The sequence below is a fragment of the Coffea arabica genome, chromosome 9c (genome assembly GCF_036785885.1).
Source record: "Coffea arabica cultivar ET-39 chromosome 9c, Coffea Arabica ET-39 HiFi, whole genome shotgun sequence".
Taxonomy (NCBI): Eukaryota; Viridiplantae; Streptophyta; class Magnoliopsida; order Gentianales; family Rubiaceae; genus Coffea; species Coffea arabica.
This window is the reverse complement of record NC_092326.1, coordinates 34,640,120-34,661,777: the sequence shown is the minus strand read 5'-3', so window position 1 is coordinate 34,661,777 and position 21,658 is coordinate 34,640,120. Positions and strand designations below refer to the sequence as shown.

Below are 21,658 nucleotides of genomic sequence, written 5' to 3'. Positions count from 1 at the left end.
AAAGTTAGAATTGAAGGTGCAAAGCACGATCGAATTATTCATAAAGTTGATATCTAAGCGTGAGAGTACTTCGTCCAAAAACTTATCTCGAACAAAAGTTTTGGACTTCTCAAGTTGATGCAAAAAAATTTTGCCTTTATATTGGTAACCTAGGTTATTATTTGGAGGGAGAAAATAGCACAGTCAACAAAAGATAGCGCAGAAAGGTGACAAAGAGAGGAGCCGCAACTGAGAGGTCTGTCCTGACTTGTTCGTTGACTTGATTTTTACTGATAACCTACATATGGTGGAATGAATACCAAAATTTCAGTTGAAAAACTCAAATTTACTAAGTTTTGAATTCAAAACCTCTAGTTTCTGAGAACTTAACCTTGTTGATTTATCTAATAACATTTTTTCCCTTTTATAGTAGTCGCAGATGATTTACTCTATTCTGCAATAAGAACAAAGATAATCTCGATATTTCTCTTACACCTTTCTAAACACGTTAAACATATTTTTTTAAATTACTCTTTTGGTAGGCTATGAGTTATTTGTAGGATTAACTCATCATAACTTAATTTGTTGGTGTGTGTGTGTGTGGATCAATAAGCAAAATGACATAACAAAAGAGGTGACGTCCGCTTTCTATCAATCAATCTCAAACAATGCCAAATAATAATAATAATAATAATAACAACAACAACAACAACAATAACAATAATAATAATAGCAAAAACAAAGAAAACAAAAATACCTCTTGATAACTTGTGATGACAATTTTTTGTTGCATAGCACACTAGTATTTGATAATTGTAAATGAGATTTAAATGTTAACTGTTTTCATTTCAAGCATTTGAAAAATCTATTGGCAACTTGGATTGGTGAAGCAATTTCAGGGACACATCAATGACCATTATTAGATCTTTAGGTTAAAGTGATTGCAATGTAACGAGATCCTTGTCATCCACTGCGGGCGCCTGCCTGTCCACAGAAAATTGCACTAGTATCCACATAATTTTGCAAAATTTTTAGCTTTGCCCCTATTAAGTTGTTGAGAACACAGAAGTGAATAGAGTACCAAAAAAGCCAAGACTTAAAAGACTTTTACATTAGTCATTTATTTCCCATAGAATTTGTTATATATTATGACTCATTAATTAAATGAGTTGTATGGATTTTTTTCAATAAAATAAATCTACATTTTCTTAAGGGTGAAATGCAGTTGTAGTCCCTAATGTTTAGCTTATGTATCAAACTAGTCCTTAATGTTTGATCCAAATAAATGTGGTTTCCAAAAATTTTAAATTTTTGGTAGATTTGGGACAATTGACGAAAATTCAACTATGTCTAATGGTCAAAATCAAATAACTATTAGTCAATAGTTTTAATTTTGCACTTTTTGTCTGTAATTATAGGTTTGAATTATTGTAGTCTCTTAAGTTTTAAATAGTGATAATGAGGGAGGGTTTTTGGGTGAAATGAGATGATGATTAAATCTAATAATTACAATTTTAGGGTTTTAGGAATTATAAGAATAAAAAAGTGAAAAAGTTATTTCTTCGTCTTTTTTTGTTTTACTTATTCGCACCACTAATTTCTCATATATTTCTTCTATTAACATAGTTGGTCTCAAATTTAGCATAATATATGTATTTATTGTTTTTACAATATGAATAATTCTTGATGATGAATTCTATTTTTTTTACATATATTCATGATTATAAAATCTCATTAATTAAATAGCCCTTTAAAAAATAAGTAATATGTACTAAATATAAATAAAGTTGATTATCTAATGATTTTTTTAGCTTACCACTTGGTTATCATTTAAGTTTCAAGTATGTGTATATATATATATCGTAAAATTATATTGTAATATATATATTGTAAAATTATTTGATTTATTCAATAATATCACTATTGTATATGAACATTCAATAAGGAATTTGAAACTTCATTATTGTAATGTATTTTAATAAGAAGGCAAAACAAGAAAAAAAGGAAATATTTTAAAAAATTTGTAAAAGCACTTCATTTTAGTAATTACTTTCACTAATCATTTTAATTGCAATTGTTAACTATAACCATTTGAAACCTACATCCATAAGTTATTCAAGATTTTGTGTGATAGTAATTAGAATAAAGTCATATTAAAATGAGAATTCTTTTCTTCTTCCACAAAAGCTTTATTTAACATATTTCTTTTAGTGAAACAAGGAAGTTAAACTTTATTTTACATATTATTTATGTATTGGTATTCAATTGTAACTAATTTAAGTTAGAGATTATCTTTAGGCTAAAGGATTGTGTTGTGTCATGGTGAATTATTTTTAAGGATTTTCATAGGGATTTAAGAATAAATTTGTCATGATTTACTTCAACCACAATTTATTTAATATTAAAACCTCAACAATAACTATTCAAAACTTAAGGTACCACGTCCAAGTATTAAGGACAAAAAATGTAAAGTCAAACTTTTGATTGATGGCAAATAGATTTTGAATATTAGCTATTGTGATTTTTCTTGAATTATCCTAAATTTGCTAAAATTAAAAATTTTAGGAACCATTTTTTTAAAACATTAAGGACAAATATAGCATAGAGTCAGAATAGTGAAAACTGCATTTCTTATTTTTGTTAATATGCCTTGTGTTGCAGAGCTAAGAATCATATGAAGGTGACTTCTTTTAATAAGGCGGAGGAGACATTTTTTAATATAAGAGAAAATCATATCTTTTTGAAAGAAAACGACTATTTTTTTTTTTACTGACTTTCAATATATATCTTTACATTATACTATGCATGAAATAGATGTATTATTTCTACTTGTTATGTTGTTCAATCATGCTTTTAAAAATATAAAGAATCCTTCTTTTTATTGTATTTGCCCTTATTGATGCCACTACCCTTAATTATAGATTGAATTGACCGTAGGTACATCTCATTAACTTTAGTAATTAAGTAAAGAAAATACTGATGTTTTAACTAATGGTATTATAGAGACTACTTTCCCTTAAACTTCTACTTATATAACATTAGAAAAGAATTATGTGAATATTTTTGAAACTTTAAAAGAGTCATGTGATAGTAGATGAAATCACAAGGTGGTTTGTACTAACTTACTCTACAAACAATAAACATATTATTGTATTAGCCCTCACCAATAATTATTCCTCGACCCCATTACAACCTTTCGATGATCGATTGAATGCGCCTATCATTCTTTTCCTCGACCCCATTCTTTTTAATCTTTTGTGTTGTGTCTGGTGTCACCTTTGACATCAACTTTGCCAAAATAAAGATGATGTTCACAATAAAGCACTTTTCTATGTCCCATTTTCCCATAAGCAAGACTCAGGCAACTACTTTAAATAATGGCTTCTCATATCCTATCTCCAATCATGCATGCACTCCACAAATCATACATTCATGAAAAAATTTTGGCAACAAGATATGCATGAGAAAATCACCTCTGGGATTCATCTGATATCCATAATCTCAACATTTTCCCTGCTACATGATGCTGCAGCTTCTGTAGCAAAGCCTAATTGCCCTGACAAATGTGGTAATTTGACAGTTCCTTACCCGTTTGGCATCGGAAAAGGCTGTTATCTAAGCAGATCATTTGAAGTTAAATGCAACACTTCATCGTATTCTGGTAGCTTTCCTACGATTTCTGACGACAAGGTCTATGAGATTGCACAACACCATGTTATTGTTCATGGTCACCTTGTTATTCCCTTCGTCTATAATAAGTCATCCGGTGAAAGTGAATATTCAGTAGGTTTCTTCATATCCAGTGATGATCTGACGGATGATTTCAGTGTTTCGCACACTGAAAACCAATTTGTAGCTATAGGATGTGATATATATGCTTATATCACTGACTTGAGGACTAGTGATATTGTCAGCGGCTGTCCATCCTTGTGCAAAAATTCATCGACTAGTCCGATGGCTTCTTCTTCGTATTGCTCAGGAAAACGTTGCTGCCGGGACACTATCCCAAAGGATCTCAGAGATATGGAGTTTTACGTGCAGACTATGAATACCTGGGAAAGATCATGGGAATCTGATCAATGTGGCTTCGCTATGGTTGTACATAAGGATTTTTCTGGCTTCAACAAGTTTAACTTTTCAGACTGTGCCGTCGATTCTCATCGTGCTCCTCTAGCTTTGGATTGGGGAATTGGAAACATTAGCTGCCATGAAGCTATCAAAAAGGGTACTTGTATATGTGGGCAAAACGGCGAGTGCATAAATTCAAGTAGAGGGGTGGGATATTCATGCAGGTGCCTCACAGGTTATCAAGGGAATCCTTATCTCCACGATGGATGCCAAGGTATAACACACTTATAACTGCATTTTGCAAGTATTAAGTTTACATCTAAGGTAGGATTTTTCTAATGAATAGCTTATGATAATGATAACAGGTTAGTGCACTTCATTTACATCTAATTTGCAGTACAAAAGCATGTAACAATTTTTTATTGCCTTGTGCAATTGAATACTTTTCACGTTTAACTTCACTTTTCGAGACCATTTGATTTCTTCTTCTTTTTTTTTCGTTTTTTTTTTTGGTAAAGAGCAAAATAAGTCACCAAAATTTTCAAAATCTCATCTGATCTACTACTTTAGTTCTTTTCGTGTCAAATAACACACTGAACTCTGAGAATGCTCCATTATGACTATTCATTCTAATAAATCGGTAAAGTCAGAGGGGATATGCTGCAATTCAGGAGATACCGCATACATCGTGGCATTAGACTACATGGCGCTAAATTGAAAAACTATGGAAAGTTGGGTTAGAAATACAAAACAAGAGAAAATTGAAAGACTTGACTGCAATTTTCGAAATACGTTGTCATCTGTCCTAACATGAATCACTATGTTAGAAGTCATCTGTCCTTACATTAGTGGCGGAGCCAGAAAAAATTTTCAGTGGGAGCAAAAACAACTCTAAAATTTTTTACCTACTCTTTTTTTAGTTTTTTAAGGAAACAAAATATTCATCAACAAGTACAAATGATGCATATATTTCATGAAAAATATCAAAAGGCAAACTCAAAATTATTAATGTAATAATAATTGTATTTCAAAAGCAAACTAAACTATTTACAATTGCTCATGATGAGTTTTCATATTTTGATAACAGTTTATAATTTTTTATATTGAACTTTACGAAGTATATTTTTCCTCAATATAAGTAACTAAACAATTATTCATCCAAGTGTCTTCCATTCTATTTTGTAATCGATTCTTCACTATATTCATTATTGAAAAAAGTTTTCTACGGTAGCTGTAATAACAGGTAAAATCAAAGACAACTTTAAAAGCATATAAAGTAATAGATACACAAAACTCCAGAGGGCATACTTGAAATTATATCAAATTTTTATAGGTATTATAGAAATTTAAGGGGACAGTGAGGGCCTATAAACCGATAGATATACAAAACTCTAGGGAGCACAGTTGAAATTACATCAAATTTTTATATGTATCTTATAAATTTAAGGGGCCCCAGTGCCCCCAGTGTAAATCCGCCGCTGCCTAACATGAATCAACATTATAAATCTGTCCTAACATGTTAGAAGTTTGTTTTATAATGTTGAAGTGGTGATCTTAATGTAGTAATGGATGGAATTTTAGATGGTTGAAAAAAAAAGAAAATAAAAAAGAAGATAATCACTTGGATGTGACCATATTGGAGTTTACTTAATAAGGAATTTTGTTGCCTTAGAACCGCTGTAGGTAGGGCCATCGTCCACTGGGGCTTCGGCTGCTGACTTCCCAACTTCTTGTTGAGATACCCCTTTCCTAGGCGTGTATACAACTCGAATCGAAGTCAAGTATAGTGCTATATTTGAGTTTGACTCGAACACTATTGACATTTTACTCGACTCAAGCTCGATCTTGAGAGCAGAGGATCGAACTTGACTCGCTAAAGCGGTAAAAAAACTCGAACTTGACTTGATATGGCTCGAGTCAAAATCGAGCCACATCACTCGATGCTGCTTTCAAGTATAAAAGCTTGATCAGACCCCATTTTTGGGCCTTTAAACTCGAAACCTGGAGAATGAAATTGAAGTGTGTCTACTTCAAATTCTATTACCTTTTTGCCATTAAAGAATTTTATCAAGTATGCAAATCAGCTGGCAAATTATCTGAAAACATAAACCCTTAGTAGTAATTTTGTATTTACAAATATATATTATTTAAATTAATAAATACTCGATGAGTAGCCTGTCAAACTCTAGTAGCATATATCTAGGCTTGAAACTCTACTTGCTTCCCAGTTGAGTAGCTTGAGCTAGGGTTCGAACTCGAATTAATCAGTTGATCGAGCTGCTTGTGGGCTACTTGAAATCAGCCCTACCATTGCCCGAAGTTACAGGTCTATTTCACCAAGTTTCTTAGAAAGAATTGTCTTAAACTCTTTGGTATTCCCTACGTACCCACTAATCCTTTGAGTTACTATTTATCAGTTGACTAGGTGAAATGGCAAACATTTCTTGTAGATATCATGTTTCGTTACGAGCTGAAAATTCCATCTCGCTTAATAGATCTATTAGATGGAATGGTCAAAATAGCACATCTCAGGAATTCGGTAGGCTGACTAACACGCAAAATAGTATAGTGGGTCAAATCGAATTTAAAAAAAATTTGGTGACTTATGATGCACATTGCCTTGCTTTTGTTTGGCCCCCAAAAATGTTAACATATAACCGATCCATCTTACGAACCAAATTATTAGTTTCAACCAACAAATTAGCATTTGCTGAGCAAATGAGGATAGCCAAATGGGAAACTGACGCTCCTCTCAACAAAATTTTTCTTAGACGTTTGCAAAGACCCCATGAAATTCTGCACGCATTTGCGGCCGGATCGGTTGAAAAGCCACTCATAAGGGATGGGTTTGCATGTTGAGATCAAACAATTAAGCTGTGCTTTTATAACAATACAAAATATTTTGAAAAAGAAGAGTAAACTTTGCAGGAGCCTTATCCCATTTTACAATATATATATATATATATATATATATATATATATATATATATGTGTATGTGTGTGTGTGTGTGTGTGTGTGTGTGTGTCAGTGTGTGTGAAAAGTTTTGCTTATTTCATTTTTTTTTAAAATTTTGTTGCTGTCTAAACTTGATTGAAGATATCAATGAGTGTTGAATCTGCCTATGATTAAGGAATAAATAAGAGACTATATATAATCTTTTCTTTTCTTTGTTTGGGTTGTGTTCAATCTTGATTGAAGATATCAATGAGTGTGAATCTCCTGAAAAGAATAAGTGCCCCAAGGAGGCTCGCTGCGTTAATACTCCAGGCAGCTACTACTGTACCTGTCCACCAGGTTACCACAAAGGGAGAGATTTTGGTCCATCATCACCACATGCATGCCTGCCAGATAGAGCAATGCTTATATTCATTTCTTTAGGTACATTTCAACATCATTAAGTCCTCTCCTTGGTAGAGCTTCTCATTAAGACTTCATCCCAAAGATACACTTTTTTTTTGACAGGGATTGGACCGGCAGCTGGCTTTCTAATCTTGGTATCAATCTTCATTTGGCTGCACCGTAAACATAAGAGAATAGAAGAAGAGAAAGCCAAAAAGAGGTTCTTCAAGAGAAACGGTGGATTGCTGCTACAACAGCAACCATCTTCAAGTCAGGGAAGTGTATCAGAGACAAAACTTTTTGTCACACAAGAGCTGGAAAAGGCAACAGACAATTTCAATGAAAGTCGTATTCTAGGCCAAGGAGGACTTGGTACTGTCTACAAAGGAATGCTATCAGATGGTACTATTGTCGCCGTGAAGAAATCAAACAAAATTGATCAGTGTAGAGTGTCACAGTTTATCAATGAAGTTGTCATTCTCTCACAGATAAATCACAGACACATACTGAAATTATTAGGTTGTTGTTTGGAAACTGAAGTTCCGTTGCTTGTTTATGAATATGTGTCAAATGGCACCCTTTCACAGCACCTTCATGATGACCCTGGCGCCGGAATGATCAATTGGGAGAATCGTCTGCGTATTGCAACGGAAGTTGCAGAAGCACTTGCTTATTTGCACTCGTATGCTTCCACAGCCATTTTCCACAGGGATATAAAGTCAAGCAACATATTGTTGGATGAGAACTATAAGGCAGTGGTCTCAGATTTCGGGCTTTCGAGGTCAGTGCCTATTGATAAAACACACTTAACTACGCTAGTCGGAGGCACGTTTGGTTACTTGGACCCTGAGTACTTCCGGTCAGGGCAACTCAACGATAAAAGTGATGTTTACGCCTTTGGCGTAGTTCTTGCCGAACTTTTAACTGGGCAGAAGGCTGTTTCTTCAGATAAATCTGATGAAGGTCTGGTTATTCGGTTTAGACAAGCAGTAAAGGAGAATCGATTATTTGAAACTGTGGATAAAATGGCTGCGGATGAAGGACTAGAAGAGGAAATTCTTGCTGTTGCTACGCTTACCAAAAGATGCCTAAAACTCAATGCGAGGAAAAGGCCAAGCATGAGGGAAATAGCTACAGCACTTGAACAATTGAGGAGAAAAGAAGGGTCAATTGCAAGAGAAAGTTTACAGGATGGTTTTTGCTCCCTGAGTGAAAGATCTTATTGCTGCAATGTTGATTCCATTACTGAAGATAGCCTAGAGTAGTTTTAGATGCACTCATGGAAGTTTTCTTTTTTTCATGGAAGTTTTCTTTGTTTCTGATTCTCATGGATGTTTTTTTTTTTTTTTTGGCTTAGCTTTATGTTCTGTCTGACAAATAGAAAAAAAAAAAGAAAAAAAAACCTGTTAAGTGTTTCTTCCCACAAAAAAAAAGACAATGAAGTTTTCTATACTAATTTGGAGTACATACTTTGTATTTGTATCTTATTTACTGTGAGTCTTCACAGTTATGTTTTATCAGAGATTAAAAAAATGAGAAGTTTTTCATTTCGCCCACCTACGGTATTTTCCATATCGATTGACCCACTAAATTTGCTAAGTCAAAAGAGAAGAAGTTAATGGAACGCTAATTGGACACTTCATTTGCAAGGACACTATTATCGATCACTTCATTAATGAAGATTATTATAGTGGGCTAAACGAGATTTCAGAGAACTTGAGTGCTAGATGATACATTTGTTTGGGAAATTTCAAGGAAACTAAAGAAGAACTAAGAAAAAGAAATTTTTTAGCAAAAAGGTTTTTGCGCAAATTATCCTTTTGCTCCTAAACTTTTGAAAAGTAATAGAAGTACTTTAGCAAGGAATAACTAGACCTATATCTTTTATAAAAAGAGAGAGAGAAAGAAAAATTACAAAAAAAATAGTCTTAGCAAAACCTATAAGTTCTCAAACTTATTGGAATTTTTAGCAAAGTAACAAAATTCAATCTCAAACAACCAGGTTGTGCCTAACAACAAATTACTAGCTCTGGCCATATATGTCAAGTAAATTGGATAAAAATCATGAGAGTTTGCACAATGAAAGTAATTATAAAACTAAACTTAGATTCTAGGGGAAATAAGTAGCCCACAAACAAAGGACAGTATATATTCGGAGCACTTGGGATTCTCGGTGACATATTTTCTATGTCAATCCAATACCACCTATAGTATTGTGCCAAGTGTCCTGTTATTATTTACACTTTAATTTTCAAATAATTCAACTTGGTTTGGTTTAACACAAGTGTAAATAATAATAGGACACTTGACGCAATACTATAGGTGGCATTGGATTGGCATAGAAAACATGTTACCGAGAATCTCAAGTGATATTCGGAGTGGTTCAGCTGTGAAAGTTTATCTCTAATATCAAAGGTCTTTTCTCTTCTTTAAATTTTGAAATAGGATCAATAGATATGATTTGAGCCTTAGTTCTTTATGGCGTCAAAAGTTTGAATCATTCTTTTACAACCTCGTCTTTATAATGATTAAAGTACAAACCACTTTACTAAGATCAACTATCTTTATCGTTGCAATCTTACCCTACTCAAAGCCTTTTTTCTTAAGATGCTGTGCATGGAGGACTTACATTTTCTCTCACAACAATGGAGGCTAGCCTATTGTGTTGCAACTTGACTAATTTGCTTCAATTGCGCACAAAATTGAAAAGACAGAACCCGAGTTTTTCCTTCACAATTTTGAGGGAAAAACTCAAAGAAGTTTTAGCAAAAGTCAAAAGTTTTTACTCACAGTCAGCCAAAATACTTGCTCAAAAACGACATGAATTGAGCTTGTAAAGAAGACATAGCTGCTATAAATAAAGAAAATGTTTGTTGGTGAAAATTTCGGAAATAAACCTTTTTATGTTTCGAAACAAGAATGAATATGGACACAATTGATCTTAGAAGTATTGTTTTTTAAACAAACTAAACACAGTCCGAAAATGAAATCTGGTCAAGGCTGATTTTCTGCCATAGTCTAAGGAGCTTACTTAAGAAAAGAAATCGCGGAAGCCAATTTATTGACAAAACTCAATTTTTCCTTTTTTTTTTTTTTTTATAAAGTGTGAGTGAGAGGTTTTGAACTTGAGACCTCTCACGTACACTCTCTCATCCGCGTCACCCAGTCCATTCTTCCTCTACCCTTCCTCTCAAATTTCTCAACCGGAGGTTAAAACTGATTTTTTACGCCAGAATTGATTAGGGGACTGTTTAACAAATATAAATAGATTAGGGAACTGTTCAACTACTACTGCATCTGCCCACCCGGTTACCTCGGGGAGAAAAACTTTAATCCATCCACACCACTTGCATGCCCACCAGATAGGGCGAAGTAAAAATTGTTTACGTTCATTTCTTTAGGCACACATTAAAATCATGAACTCCACTCCTTAGCGGTTACTATTCTTTGAGACTTCTTCTGATCAGAGATAAACTTAGGGCCTGTTTGGTACTCTAATTTTTTACCAAGTTTTTTAACTACTAGTTTTTAATAACTTTTGCTACAGGAACCCCAAAAAACTTTCCAAAGTCTTTTATCTACACATTTAAAATATCAAAAAAAAAAAAAAATTCCCTTCCCCTTTTTTTCTTCTTCCTCCCCCACCACCACCTCCGTCGCCGATTTCCGGTGCCGGTGCCAGTCTTCTTTTTTTTCCCCTTTTTTCCCTCTCCCCCTCTTCCTCCCCTTCCATCCTCCCCTCTTGTCTTTTTTTTTTCTCTCTCTATGTCTCCCCCATTTCCTCCCCCACCTCTCTGTGAAAAAAAAAAAGAAAGAAAAGAAAGATGGTGAGAAGCGGGAAGGGGAATAGGGGAGAAGGGGGGTGGCGGGGCAGAGGGGAAAGGCGGGGCAGAGGTGCTGGCGGGGTAGAGGGATAAGGCGCAGAGGGGGTGGCGGGGGGAGGGGAGGAGAAGGGGAAAGGAAGGAGAGGGGTAGCGGGAGGTGGCATTGGTGGAGTTGCTGCTGGGGGTGACGGAGGTAACGGGAAAGAAGAAGCAGAAGAAGAAGACAAAAAGGAAAGAAAGAAAAAGAAAAAGAAAAAGAAAGAGAAAAAAAAGAAAAGGAAAAAAAAGTTTTTCGTCTTACAAAAACTTCTACAAAATTTTTTCAAAAACTTCTATAGTGCACTACAATAAAGTTTTAGACAAACTCTCAAAAAACTTAGGTTCCAAACAGGCCCTTAATTTGACAGGCATCGGATTTGCAGCTGGATTTCTGATATTAGAAATAGCCTGCATTTGGCTGCACCACAATCTTAAAATAATGGAAGAAGACAAAGCTAAAAAGAGGTTCTTCAAGAGAAATGGTGGGTTGCTGCTTCCAGTGTTTTAAAAGGCATATTTGGGGCAAGTCTCGGGGCGAGCTCCAGGGCGAGGTGCTCCTAAATTGCCCCTGGGCCATCAACAGGGGCATTAGAGTCACAGGGCATACGGTGTTCAGGCGAGTTTTTTCTTTGAGGCATAAAAAACATATGCGTTTAAAATTCCAGCGGTTTTTCCTTTGTTTTGTGCTCCAAAAGAACATCTAAACTGGATTTTCATTTTTGCTTTAGGAAGTTGAGACCCTCAAGCTGAACTTGCAATTTCTGAAAACTTTTCTTATATTAGCCTACAAATTTAAATTGGCGAATATGGATGTTAGTTTGGAATTTAACGATGCAAAGGAGGTGAAACTTCAAACTATGTGCCTCACATTGAGAATATTTTAAAGAAATAGGGGAAATATACTTGCTTTGATAGTCAAAACTCATAAATATCATTTGTTAGTGCCTTGGAAAAGAGTTTTCACAACTATGATCATTAGTTTGTGGGATGGCATCAAGTCTTTTATGCAAACAATCATCAAAGTCTATAGTGGTTTGTTGGGCTTCTACTTATGGCATGATATTAGTCACACAAGCAGGTTTTACTTTAGTCACACAAACAAGTTTTACTTTTCTTATGCAGACATAAGGTTATAATTTTTTTTATCTAATCCTTCTTTTGGTATTTTTAATATTGTACATATATACACACATACATATATAATAATAATAATAATAATTTTGAATTTTTATATTTTAAATATATTTAAAAATAAAAAAAATTTTGTGGAGTTTACACCCCACACCTTGGGGCTTTCGCTCACTTTGGGGGATACAGAATGCCCTGCCCAATGCCTTGTCTTTTAACGCATTGACTGCTACAACAGCAGCTATCTTCAAGTCAAGGAACTGTATCAAAAACAAAGCTTTTGTCACACGAGCTGGGAAAGGCAACAGACAATTTCAATGAAAGTCGTATTGTAGGCCAAGGAGGGCTTGGTACTGTCTACAAACGAATGCTATGAGATAACACTATTGTTGATTTGACGAAATCAAACAAAATTGATCAGTGTCAAGTTTCACAGTTTATGAATTAAGTTATCATTCTATCACACATAAATCACAGACACATAGTGAAATTGTTGAATAATGTGCTAAATCAATTAGCTTGATTAATGGGGTAGTTGGAAAGTTTTCTAGATAGTTGCAATATTCTCTAGAATGATGGAAATTAAGAGAGTTGGTGGGATGGTTGGAACATTTCTCTATGTATCTAGAATGATCATAAATAGACCTTGTAAACTCCAAACCAATATAAGTGTGTGAAAGAAATAAAAGAAAAAGAACAATTGAAGCCACCCTTGTCTCCAAATATTCCTCTCAATTCTTGGCCTAATATCCAACAGATTGGTATCAGAGCTAAGGTTTCATTGCCTTAGTTCATACCCCAAAACCAGAAAATTTTTTGAGAGATTTCTAATTACAAGATGGCCAATCATACTAGTGATGGTCTTCCAATTCCCATATTCTCCGGTGAGCACTATGATCATTGGTTCGTAAAAATGAGAACAATTTTTAGATCACAAGATTTGTGGGAATATGTTGAGAATGGCTATAGAGAACCAGAAAGTGAAGAAGGTCTCACCAATCAAGAATTAAAGGCACTTAAAGAGCATAGGAAGAAGGATGCAAAGGCTCTTTCACACATCCAGCAAGGTGTGAGTTCAGATATTTTTTCAAGAATCATGGGAGCTGATCATGCCAAGGAAGCATGGGAGATTCTACAAAAGGAGTTTCAAGGAAATCTTAAGGTAAAGAATGTTACTCTTCAAACTCTTAGAAGAGATCTTGAAAATTTGAAGATGGGTGATGATGAAAGTATTCAAAATTACTACACAAAAATCACCAAAATTGTAAATGAAATGAAAACCTTTGGTGAAGAAATTAGTGATAGCAGAATTGTTGAAAAAATTCTTGTTAGTTTGCCTCCAAAATTTGATCCAATGGTATCCATAATTGAGGAGACAAAAGATATTTCTTCAATGAGTGTTCAAGAGTTGATGGGATCATTGAAAGCTCATGAGAGAAGATTGGCTAGACATGCTGAAAAATCTGTTGAAAGCGCATTCCAATCAAAGCTGAATGTCACCCCCAAAACCAATGAACGAGAGCCATCTTGCAACTACCAAAGAGGTGGAGACTCACAAAGAGGAGGTAGATATGGCCGTGGAAGAGGCAGAGGCAAAAATTCAAGAGGAAGAGGAAGAAACAACCTTTAAAGAGGCCTTAATGCTGAAAATTCACAATCTTGAAGCTATTGTGGTAAGACCAACCATCTTGAGAAAGACTGTTGGCATAAAGACAAACCAAAGTGCTACTATTGCAAGAGGTTTGGTCATATTGAGAAGGATTGCAGATTCAAGACCAATCACCAAGCACAATTTTCAGAAGACAAGCAAGGAGAAGGAAACTTATTCTACGCTTGTCACACAGCCACTGAAGTCAAGAACAATATGTGGTACCTTGACAGCGGTTGTAGCAATCATATGACAAGAGATAGATCCATTTTTATTGACTTGGATGAATCTATAAAGACTGAAGTGAAGATGGGCAATGGAGTCATAGTTCAAGCACAAGGATTGGGAACAATTGGTGTCCAAACCAAGCAAGGTGTGAAGTTCATTTGTGATGTTTTGTTTGTTCCTGATTTAGACCAAAATTTATTGAGTCTTGGACAGCTTCTTGAGCATAAATATGCATTTAACTTTGATGATCATGAGTGCTGCATCTATGACAAAAAGAATGGTAGACAGCTTGTGATGAAAATCCAAATGCAAGCAAATCGAAGCTTTCCAATCAAATTCAATTATAGTGAAAATCAAGCCTTGAAAGTAAATGTCAATGAAGATTCATGGTTGTGGCACAAGAGGTATGGCCATTTGAATTTTCATAGCCTCAAAGTGCTTCAACAAAGAGGGATGGCATATGGTTTACCAAGAATTGAGGAGAAACATGAAGTTTGTGAAGGTTGTGCACTTGGCAAACAACACCGGCAACCATTTCCTAAAGAAGCTGCATGGCGAGCCAAGAAGATCTTGGAGCTGATTCATACGGATATTTGTGGGCCCATGAAGACAACTTCTCATGGAGGTAACAAGTATTTCATCCTTTTCATTGATGATTTTTCAAGAATGACTTGGGTCTATTTCATGAAAGAAAAATCCGAGGTGCTTTCAATTTTCAACAAGTTTAAAAGTCTTGATGAGAAACAAAGTGGCTGTTACATCAAGAAGTTGAGGAGTGATCGTGGTAAGGAGTACACGTCAAATGCAGTCCAAAAATTTTGTGAAGATGAAGGTTTGGAGAGGCAGCTGACCGTTGGCTATACACCACAACAAAATGGAGTCTCGGAAAGAAAGAACCAAACTGTGATGGAGATGGCAAAATCCATGTTACATGACAAAGGGTTGCCAAAGGATTTTTGGGCTGAAGCCGTTTATACAGCTGTGTATTTGCTCAATAGAAGTCCTACAAAGGCCGTGTGGAATCAAACTCCAATTGAAGCATGGAGTGGAAGGAAACCATCAGTGAAACACTTGAAGGTTTTTGGGAGCATTTGCTATGCTCAAATTCCAAAACAAAAGAGGTACAAGCTTGATGAAGTAAGTGAAAAATGTATTTTTGTTGGTTATAGCTCCAAGTCTAAAGGTTATAGATTGTTTAATTTGAAGACTAACAAAATCATTATTGGTCGAGATGTTGTATTTGATGAAAATGCTACTTGGAATTGGGATGAGAAAAAGATTGTGAAGCAGGGTGTTTGCCATCATAAAGAAGAAGAAAATTCAACAAATGAAGAAGAAAATGGTGATGATTCAACACCAACAAGCAGTCCACCATCATCTCCAGATTCAAGTTCGAGTTGGAGTTCTCCAAACACAACTCCAATGAAAATGAGGAGTTTAAGTGATGTTTATGCAAGATGCAACTTTTGCATTCTTCAACCAGAAAATTTTGAAGAAGCATATGCAGAAAAGGATTGGAGAAAGGCAATGGAAGATGAGATTTATGCAATTGAGAAAAATGAGACTTGGAAGCTAGTTGAAAAGCCTCGAGACAAGGAGGTCATTGGTGTCAAGTGGATTTACAAAGTTAAGATGAATCCAGATGGTTCAATCCAAAAGAAGAAGGCAAGACTTGTTGCTAAGGGTTATTCACAACAGCCCGGAATTGACTACAATGAAACATTTGCACCGGTTGCAAGATTTGATACAATTAGAGCTCTCATTGCCATAGCAGCCCAAAAAGGTTGGAATCTCTACCAACTTGATGTTAAATCTGCCTTTTTGAATGGAGAATTGAAGGAAGAGGTGTATGTTCAACAACCTCAAGGTTTTGTCAAAGAAGGACAAGAAGACAAAGTGTATAAGTTGAAGAAAGCATTATATGGATTGAAACAAGCTCCAAGGGCTTGGTATAGTCAAATTGATTCTTACTTCATGTAGCAAGAATTCAAGAAGAGTAAAAGTGAGCCAACCTTATATGTGAAAACTCAAGGTAACTCAAACATTCTCATTGTTGCTTTATACGTTGATGATTTGCTTTACACTAGTAACAATGAGAAGATGATTGCTGATTTTAAGAAAGACATGATGAAAAGATATGAAATGAATGATATGGGACTGCTACATCATTTTCTTGGTATGGAGTTTTATCAACATGGTGATGGAGCTTTTATTTGTCAAAAGAAATATGCTGAAAATATTCTTGTGAAATTTGGCATGGCTGATTGTAAACCTATGGCTACACCACTTGTTGTAAGTGAAAAGCTTGTCAAGGAAGATGGTGAAAAGAAAGTTGATTCCATTTTGTATAGAAGTTTGGTGGGAAATTTGCTTTATCTCACAGCTACAAGGCCAGATATCATGTTTGCTTCAAGTTTATTATCAAGGTTTATGCACAATCCCAGTCAATTACATCTTGGAGCAGCCAAGAGAGTGTTAAGATACATCAAAGGGACACTCGATTATGGCATCAAATTCTGCAAAAGCACTACTTTAAATCTGCATGGTTATTGTGATAGTGATTGGGGTGGATGCCTTGATGATATGAAGAGCACTTCAGGCTATTGTTTTTCGCTTGGTTCTGGAGTATTTTCTTGGGCATCAAAGAAGCAACAAAGCGTGGCACAATCATCAGCTGAAGCTGAATATGTATCCGCAAGTTTGGCAACATCACAAACCATTTGGCTTAGGAGAATTCTTGAAGATATTGGTGAGAAGCAAAAGGAAGCTACGGTGATGTTCTGTGACAACAAATCAGCAATTGACATTGCAAAAAATCCAGTTTATCATAGCAGAACTCGCCATATTGCAATCAAGCACCATTTTATTCGAGATGCAATTGAAGATGGTGAAGTTGAACTAAAATTTTGCAAGAGTGAAGATCAAGTTGCAGACATCTTTACCAAGGCACTTCCAAAAGACAAGTTCAATTATTTTCGAGAGATGCTTGGAGTTCAAGGACAGCACATTAAGGGGGGAATATGTTGAATAATGTGCTAAATCAATTAGCTTGATTAATGGGGTAGTTGGAAAGTTTTCTAGATAGTTGCAATATTCTCTAGAATGATGGAAATTAAGAGAGTTGGTGGGATGGTTGGAACATTTCTCTATGTATCTAGAATGATCATAAATAGACCTTGTAAACTCCAAACCAATATAAGTGTGTGAAAGAAATAAAAGAAAAAGAACAATTGAAGCCACCCTTGTCTCCAAATATTCCTCTCAATTCTTGGCCTAATATCCAACAGAAATTGTTAGGTTGCTGTTCGAAAACTGAAGTACCGTTGTTTGTTTATGAATATGTTTCAAATGGCACCCTTTCCCAGCACCTTCATGATGATCGTAGTGCTGGAATTATCACTTGGAGAATCGTTTGCGGATTGCCACGGAAGTTGCAGCAGCGCTTCGTTATTTGCACTTGTATGCTTCTACAGCCATTTTTCAAAGGGATATAATTCGAAGCAACATATTGTTAGATGAGAACTACAGGGCAGTTGTCTGGGATTTTGGACTTTCAAGATCAGTGTTCCTTGATAAAACGCACTTAACTACACTAGTCGGAAGCACATTTGGTTAGTTAGACCCAGAGTACTTTCGGTCAGGGCCATGGTTCGCAATATCGGCCGATACCGATACCGATACCGATAGATCGACCGGGTTGTAACTGGAATGGAGGGGACCGGTACGATACCGATTTCCGAATTGTGAATATGATAATATTCACGATGACTCGCTCTGATTCGGCCGATTCGAATCCGTGATGCATGATATCGGCCGATATATCCGAGTCAACTCGGAGTCAACTGGAATATTTTTTAAATTGTGACTTTTTTGGTGTCTTTCTAATTTTAGTAATTTTTTCGAAATTTTTGAAAACTTTCATGTGTTATAATATGCATATCATACGTTATTGAACCGATATGCCGCAACAGATGTGGAACAACTGAGATCGCGATGCGACCACAACCCACGATGGCGAACCATGGTCAGGGCAACTCAACGATAAAACTGAATTTATGCCTTTGGCGAAGTTCTTGCCGAACTTCTAACCGGCCAAAAGGCTGTCTCTTCAGCTAAATCTGATGAAGGTCTAATTATTTGGTTTAGAACATCAATCAAGGAAAATCAGTTGTTTGAAATTGTGGACAAAATTGTTGCAGATGAAGGACTAGAAGAGGAAATTGTTGCAGCTGTTAGGCTTGCCAAAAGATGTCTAAAACTCAATGCAAGGAAAATGCCTCATATGAAAGAAATAGTTGCAGAACTTGAGCAACTAAGGAGATAAAAAATGGGTCGGTGGGTGAAGAAAGTTTGCAGGATGTTCATTGCTCTGCGAGTGAAAGATCTTATTGTTGCAATGTTGATTAATTACTGACGATGACCCAGAGTAATTTTAGATCAACCCCTGGATGTTTTCTTTAGAATGTAATAATTCTTGTAATAGCACTCCTATTTGTCTTCCAAAGATTAATATATGACCTCGAGCAGTTTTGGTTGCACTCTGGATTTATACTAGTTATGCTCCTTTCATTTTCATTGTCAAAGCCAAAATTAACAAAAATAGTAGTACGCAATTCTTCAAAAGTTAAAAAGGAAAAAAAATCTTAAACATTCGTTTGCAGGCCAAAAAAGGGAATAAACTATTTTAAACATAAATAGAATAATTTATTAGTAAAAATAAAATAATTTATTAATTAATAGGTATCAAGATATACTTGTTCTATCCAAAAAGATAAGCTTATTTTCCTTTTGTATTTGTCCCAAATTATAGGTTCATTTGTTTTTCAAAGGGTAGTTAGTTTATTAGTTTACTATTATACTCAATGTGCATGTTTATCAACAAATATGCTTCTCTATTAGTCAAAATCTTAGTGGTAATAATAAACACAATACTTAAACTAGAATCAACGGAGAGGTACATCGGAAATCAAGAAACAACAATGAATACTTTAACTACTTCAACTTTCATTTCTGAATCCGTGTAAAAATAAAAGTAGACTTTTTTTTTTTGTAGGACGGACAGAATACTTGACATCCTTCTATCTTGGCCATTCTAAAATGAAGTTGGAAAGGATTTTGTAACAAATGGAGAATCCATAAAAAAAAAAAAAAAAGTTGGAATGGACATTCTAAGTAGAAAAGCTTTTTAACTGAAATGGTTTATACCAAATGTGAGAATGAAATCAATAAGTTGGAAAGGATTTTATATTCCAGTTCATTCCTACACACTGGACAGAGAGTTTACACTGATATTGACCTAAGGCTTATGTACAACAACAAACGTTTTTTTTTTTTAGCATTTTACTTTTCATTTCTGGGAAAGTTAAAATTAAATATTCTTCCTCGCAGTCTTTCTTGGTTTTATAAATCTACAATGTCAAGTCCTACATTTTCCTTGACTTTCCAGGTTACATTCCATACTAAGGTACTTATTGTTAGGATAAAGGGTAAAGTACATAAAATCCCCCTGTGGTTAAGGAAATTGACACGAAATCTCCTCATTATTTAGAAACTTTCACTTAACCCCCCCTGTGCTTTGGCCTTGTTTGGATTTTACCTACTAACCGGCTGGGGAGCCGGTAATAATATGAAATACCAAAAATACCCTCATATATAATATGTGAAAAGTTACAGATGCAATGAGTCAATCTGGAGCGGATGAAAGAAACTGAGAGAGAAACCCTAAACCTATAACGAAGAAGAAGGTAACTGTATTGTTGAGCGGTGCGAGTTATGGTGAAGATCTGTCGGACTTGAGATACATTTCATGTTCAGAGAGAAACCCTAAACCTAATTCCAAAAAGAAGGTGTTTGTGTGCTGCGGATCGGGAAACCTACAGCCAAGAACATCGGTCGGTGCTTCAGTGCAGATGGATCGACGTTTATGTGTAGATCGGTCGAGAGTCGCAACGCATTGAGCATATCTGAACCAGGTAAAATACATATATGAACCTTATGCATTAGACGAGTTGATTTGTTTGATGGCAGGTGTTTTGGTACTAAATTGTTGGGGATATTTTGAAACTTGGTAAAGGAACCACCATGTTTGGCTTAGTTAGAAGTGTCTCCAACAATGTTTTTGGGAATTTGTTTTTAAAATTTGGTAAATATTGCAAAATGTTAGTTTCGGCTTGGTCAGAAGCTTTTCCGACAGTCTTCCGACAATGTTTGTGGGAATTTTTTTTGCTTTTTTATAACAATACGCAAAATGTCAAGATTTGACTTAGTCAGAAGCTTTTCTGACAATGTTTGGGTGCAATTATTTAAAAAATTGCAATATACTGCAAAAAAATATGAGTTTTTGTGGAGTAATCGAATTTTCATTGGTCCATTCTGGTCTTGATTATGTTTTTCATCCTTCTAGATAAGTGTGTTGTTGTTCATTTTTTATGTTTTTGAAACTGAGTGTATGAAATATTGCATGTCCTTTTTGATACATCTGAAAAGCAAATGAGTAAATGAATCTCTATTTTTTGATACACTTGAAAACGAAATTAGTAAACTAATCTTGGTTACTTTGGATTAGGTGCATAAAAATGGGAGATAATTTGTGGCAGACCGTAGACATACACTTGCATTATGGTGGATATTTCAAATGGAAACCAAGAATTAGATACACTGGCCAACATGTGAGGGTATTTTGTGATTTCGACCCTGATGAATTATCCGTATTATAGTTTCAAAAAATGTACCAAACCATTGAGCACGGCGTTACAAATATGAATTTCTGGTACTCTATTCCCTTTCATGACCTTGATGTTGGTGTGGTTAGCATCAATGATGATGTGGACATCGAATTATTGATAACATGTTATGAGGGGCTTAAAGAAATGCACATATATGCTGAGAGGGGGTCTGATCCCATTGAAGTTGTGTCCCCGGAAGGAAAATTACTGTACAAGAGAGTGACTGGTGATGGCATACTTGCACTTCCATATCATGATGCCTGGCAGGCTGAGATTAGTTCGTCCTCAACTGTTAAAGGCAAGGATGACATGGTCAAGGAAGTAATTGGGAGTGAGGACAATAATGACATTCCAGACATTAACAACAAAGCAAAGGACGTCTGCGAAGAAAAGTCATCACAAATGGAGTCAAATCCAGCTGTTATGGGACCACATAAAGAGAAGATACATGATGCTGGTGACAAGTCCAAGAGAAAGAAGGCAAGAAATGATAAAAAAGTACCAACCGAAAATCCAGAAGCTGGTTTAGATGAACATCAACAACAACAACAAAATCAGTAGGAACAGGATTGGAATGAGGCAGTAGATGATGATGAAAACCTGTTTGACAGAGGAATAGGTTCTGATGATGAAAGCACCCCTGTCTACAACTACTTCAATGCGGATGAAGAGTTTAGAA

The 21,658-nt window shown here is 35.3% G+C and overlaps 3 protein-coding genes across 3 annotated transcripts; all 3 read left to right on the top strand.

Moving 5' to 3' along the window:
* The first annotated feature begins 3,401 nt into the window (after positions 1-3,401).
* Positions 3,402-8,874, top strand: LOC113707910 (wall-associated receptor kinase 5-like). The gene is made up of 3 exons (XM_027230305.2): positions 3,402-4,321; positions 7,247-7,426; positions 7,511-8,874. Exons 1-3 carry the CDS (start codon positions 3,412-3,414, stop codon positions 8,650-8,652), a joined length of 2,232 nt encoding a protein of 743 aa, XP_027086106.2. The 5' UTR covers positions 3,402-3,411; the 3' UTR covers positions 8,653-8,874.
* Positions 8,875-13,216: 4,342 nt separating this feature from the next.
* On the top strand, positions 13,217-14,279 carry LOC140014192 (uncharacterized). The gene is made up of 2 exons (XM_072064613.1): positions 13,217-13,943; positions 14,044-14,279. The coding sequence occupies exons 1-2, from the start codon at positions 13,217-13,219 to the stop codon at positions 14,277-14,279; spliced, it is 963 nt and encodes a 320-aa protein (XP_071920714.1).
* A 2,075-nt stretch (positions 14,280-16,354) lies between these two features.
* LOC140014191 (uncharacterized mitochondrial protein AtMg00810-like) lies at positions 16,355-17,281 on the top strand. Its single transcript, XM_072064612.1, has one exon. The coding sequence runs from the start codon at positions 16,355-16,357 to the stop codon at positions 17,279-17,281; it is 927 nt and encodes a 308-aa protein (XP_071920713.1).
* Positions 17,282-21,658: the final 4,377 nt, after the last annotated feature.

Bases quoted from the DNA above. Each gene is read 5' to 3' on its own strand.
- LOC113707910 (XM_027230305.2), top strand. From the start codon at position 3,412: ATGAAAAAATTTTGGCAACAAGATATGCATGAGAAAATCACCTCTGGG. The intron at 4,322-7,246 runs GTATAACACACT...TCTTGATTGAAG, and splicing joins TCTCCACGATGGATGCCAAG to ATATCAATGAGTGTGAATCT. The intron at 7,427-7,510 runs GTACATTTCAAC...TTTTTTTGACAG, and splicing joins GCTTATATTCATTTCTTTAG to GGATTGGACCGGCAGCTGGC.
- LOC140014192 (XM_072064613.1), top strand. From the start codon at position 13,217: ATGGCCAATCATACTAGTGATGGTCTTCCAATTCCCATATTCTCCGGT. The intron at 13,944-14,043 runs GTAGATATGGCC...ACAATCTTGAAG, and splicing joins TGGAGACTCACAAAGAGGAG to CTATTGTGGTAAGACCAACC.
- LOC140014191 (XM_072064612.1), top strand. From the start codon at position 16,355: ATGATTGCTGATTTTAAGAAAGACATGATGAAAAGATATGAAATGAAT.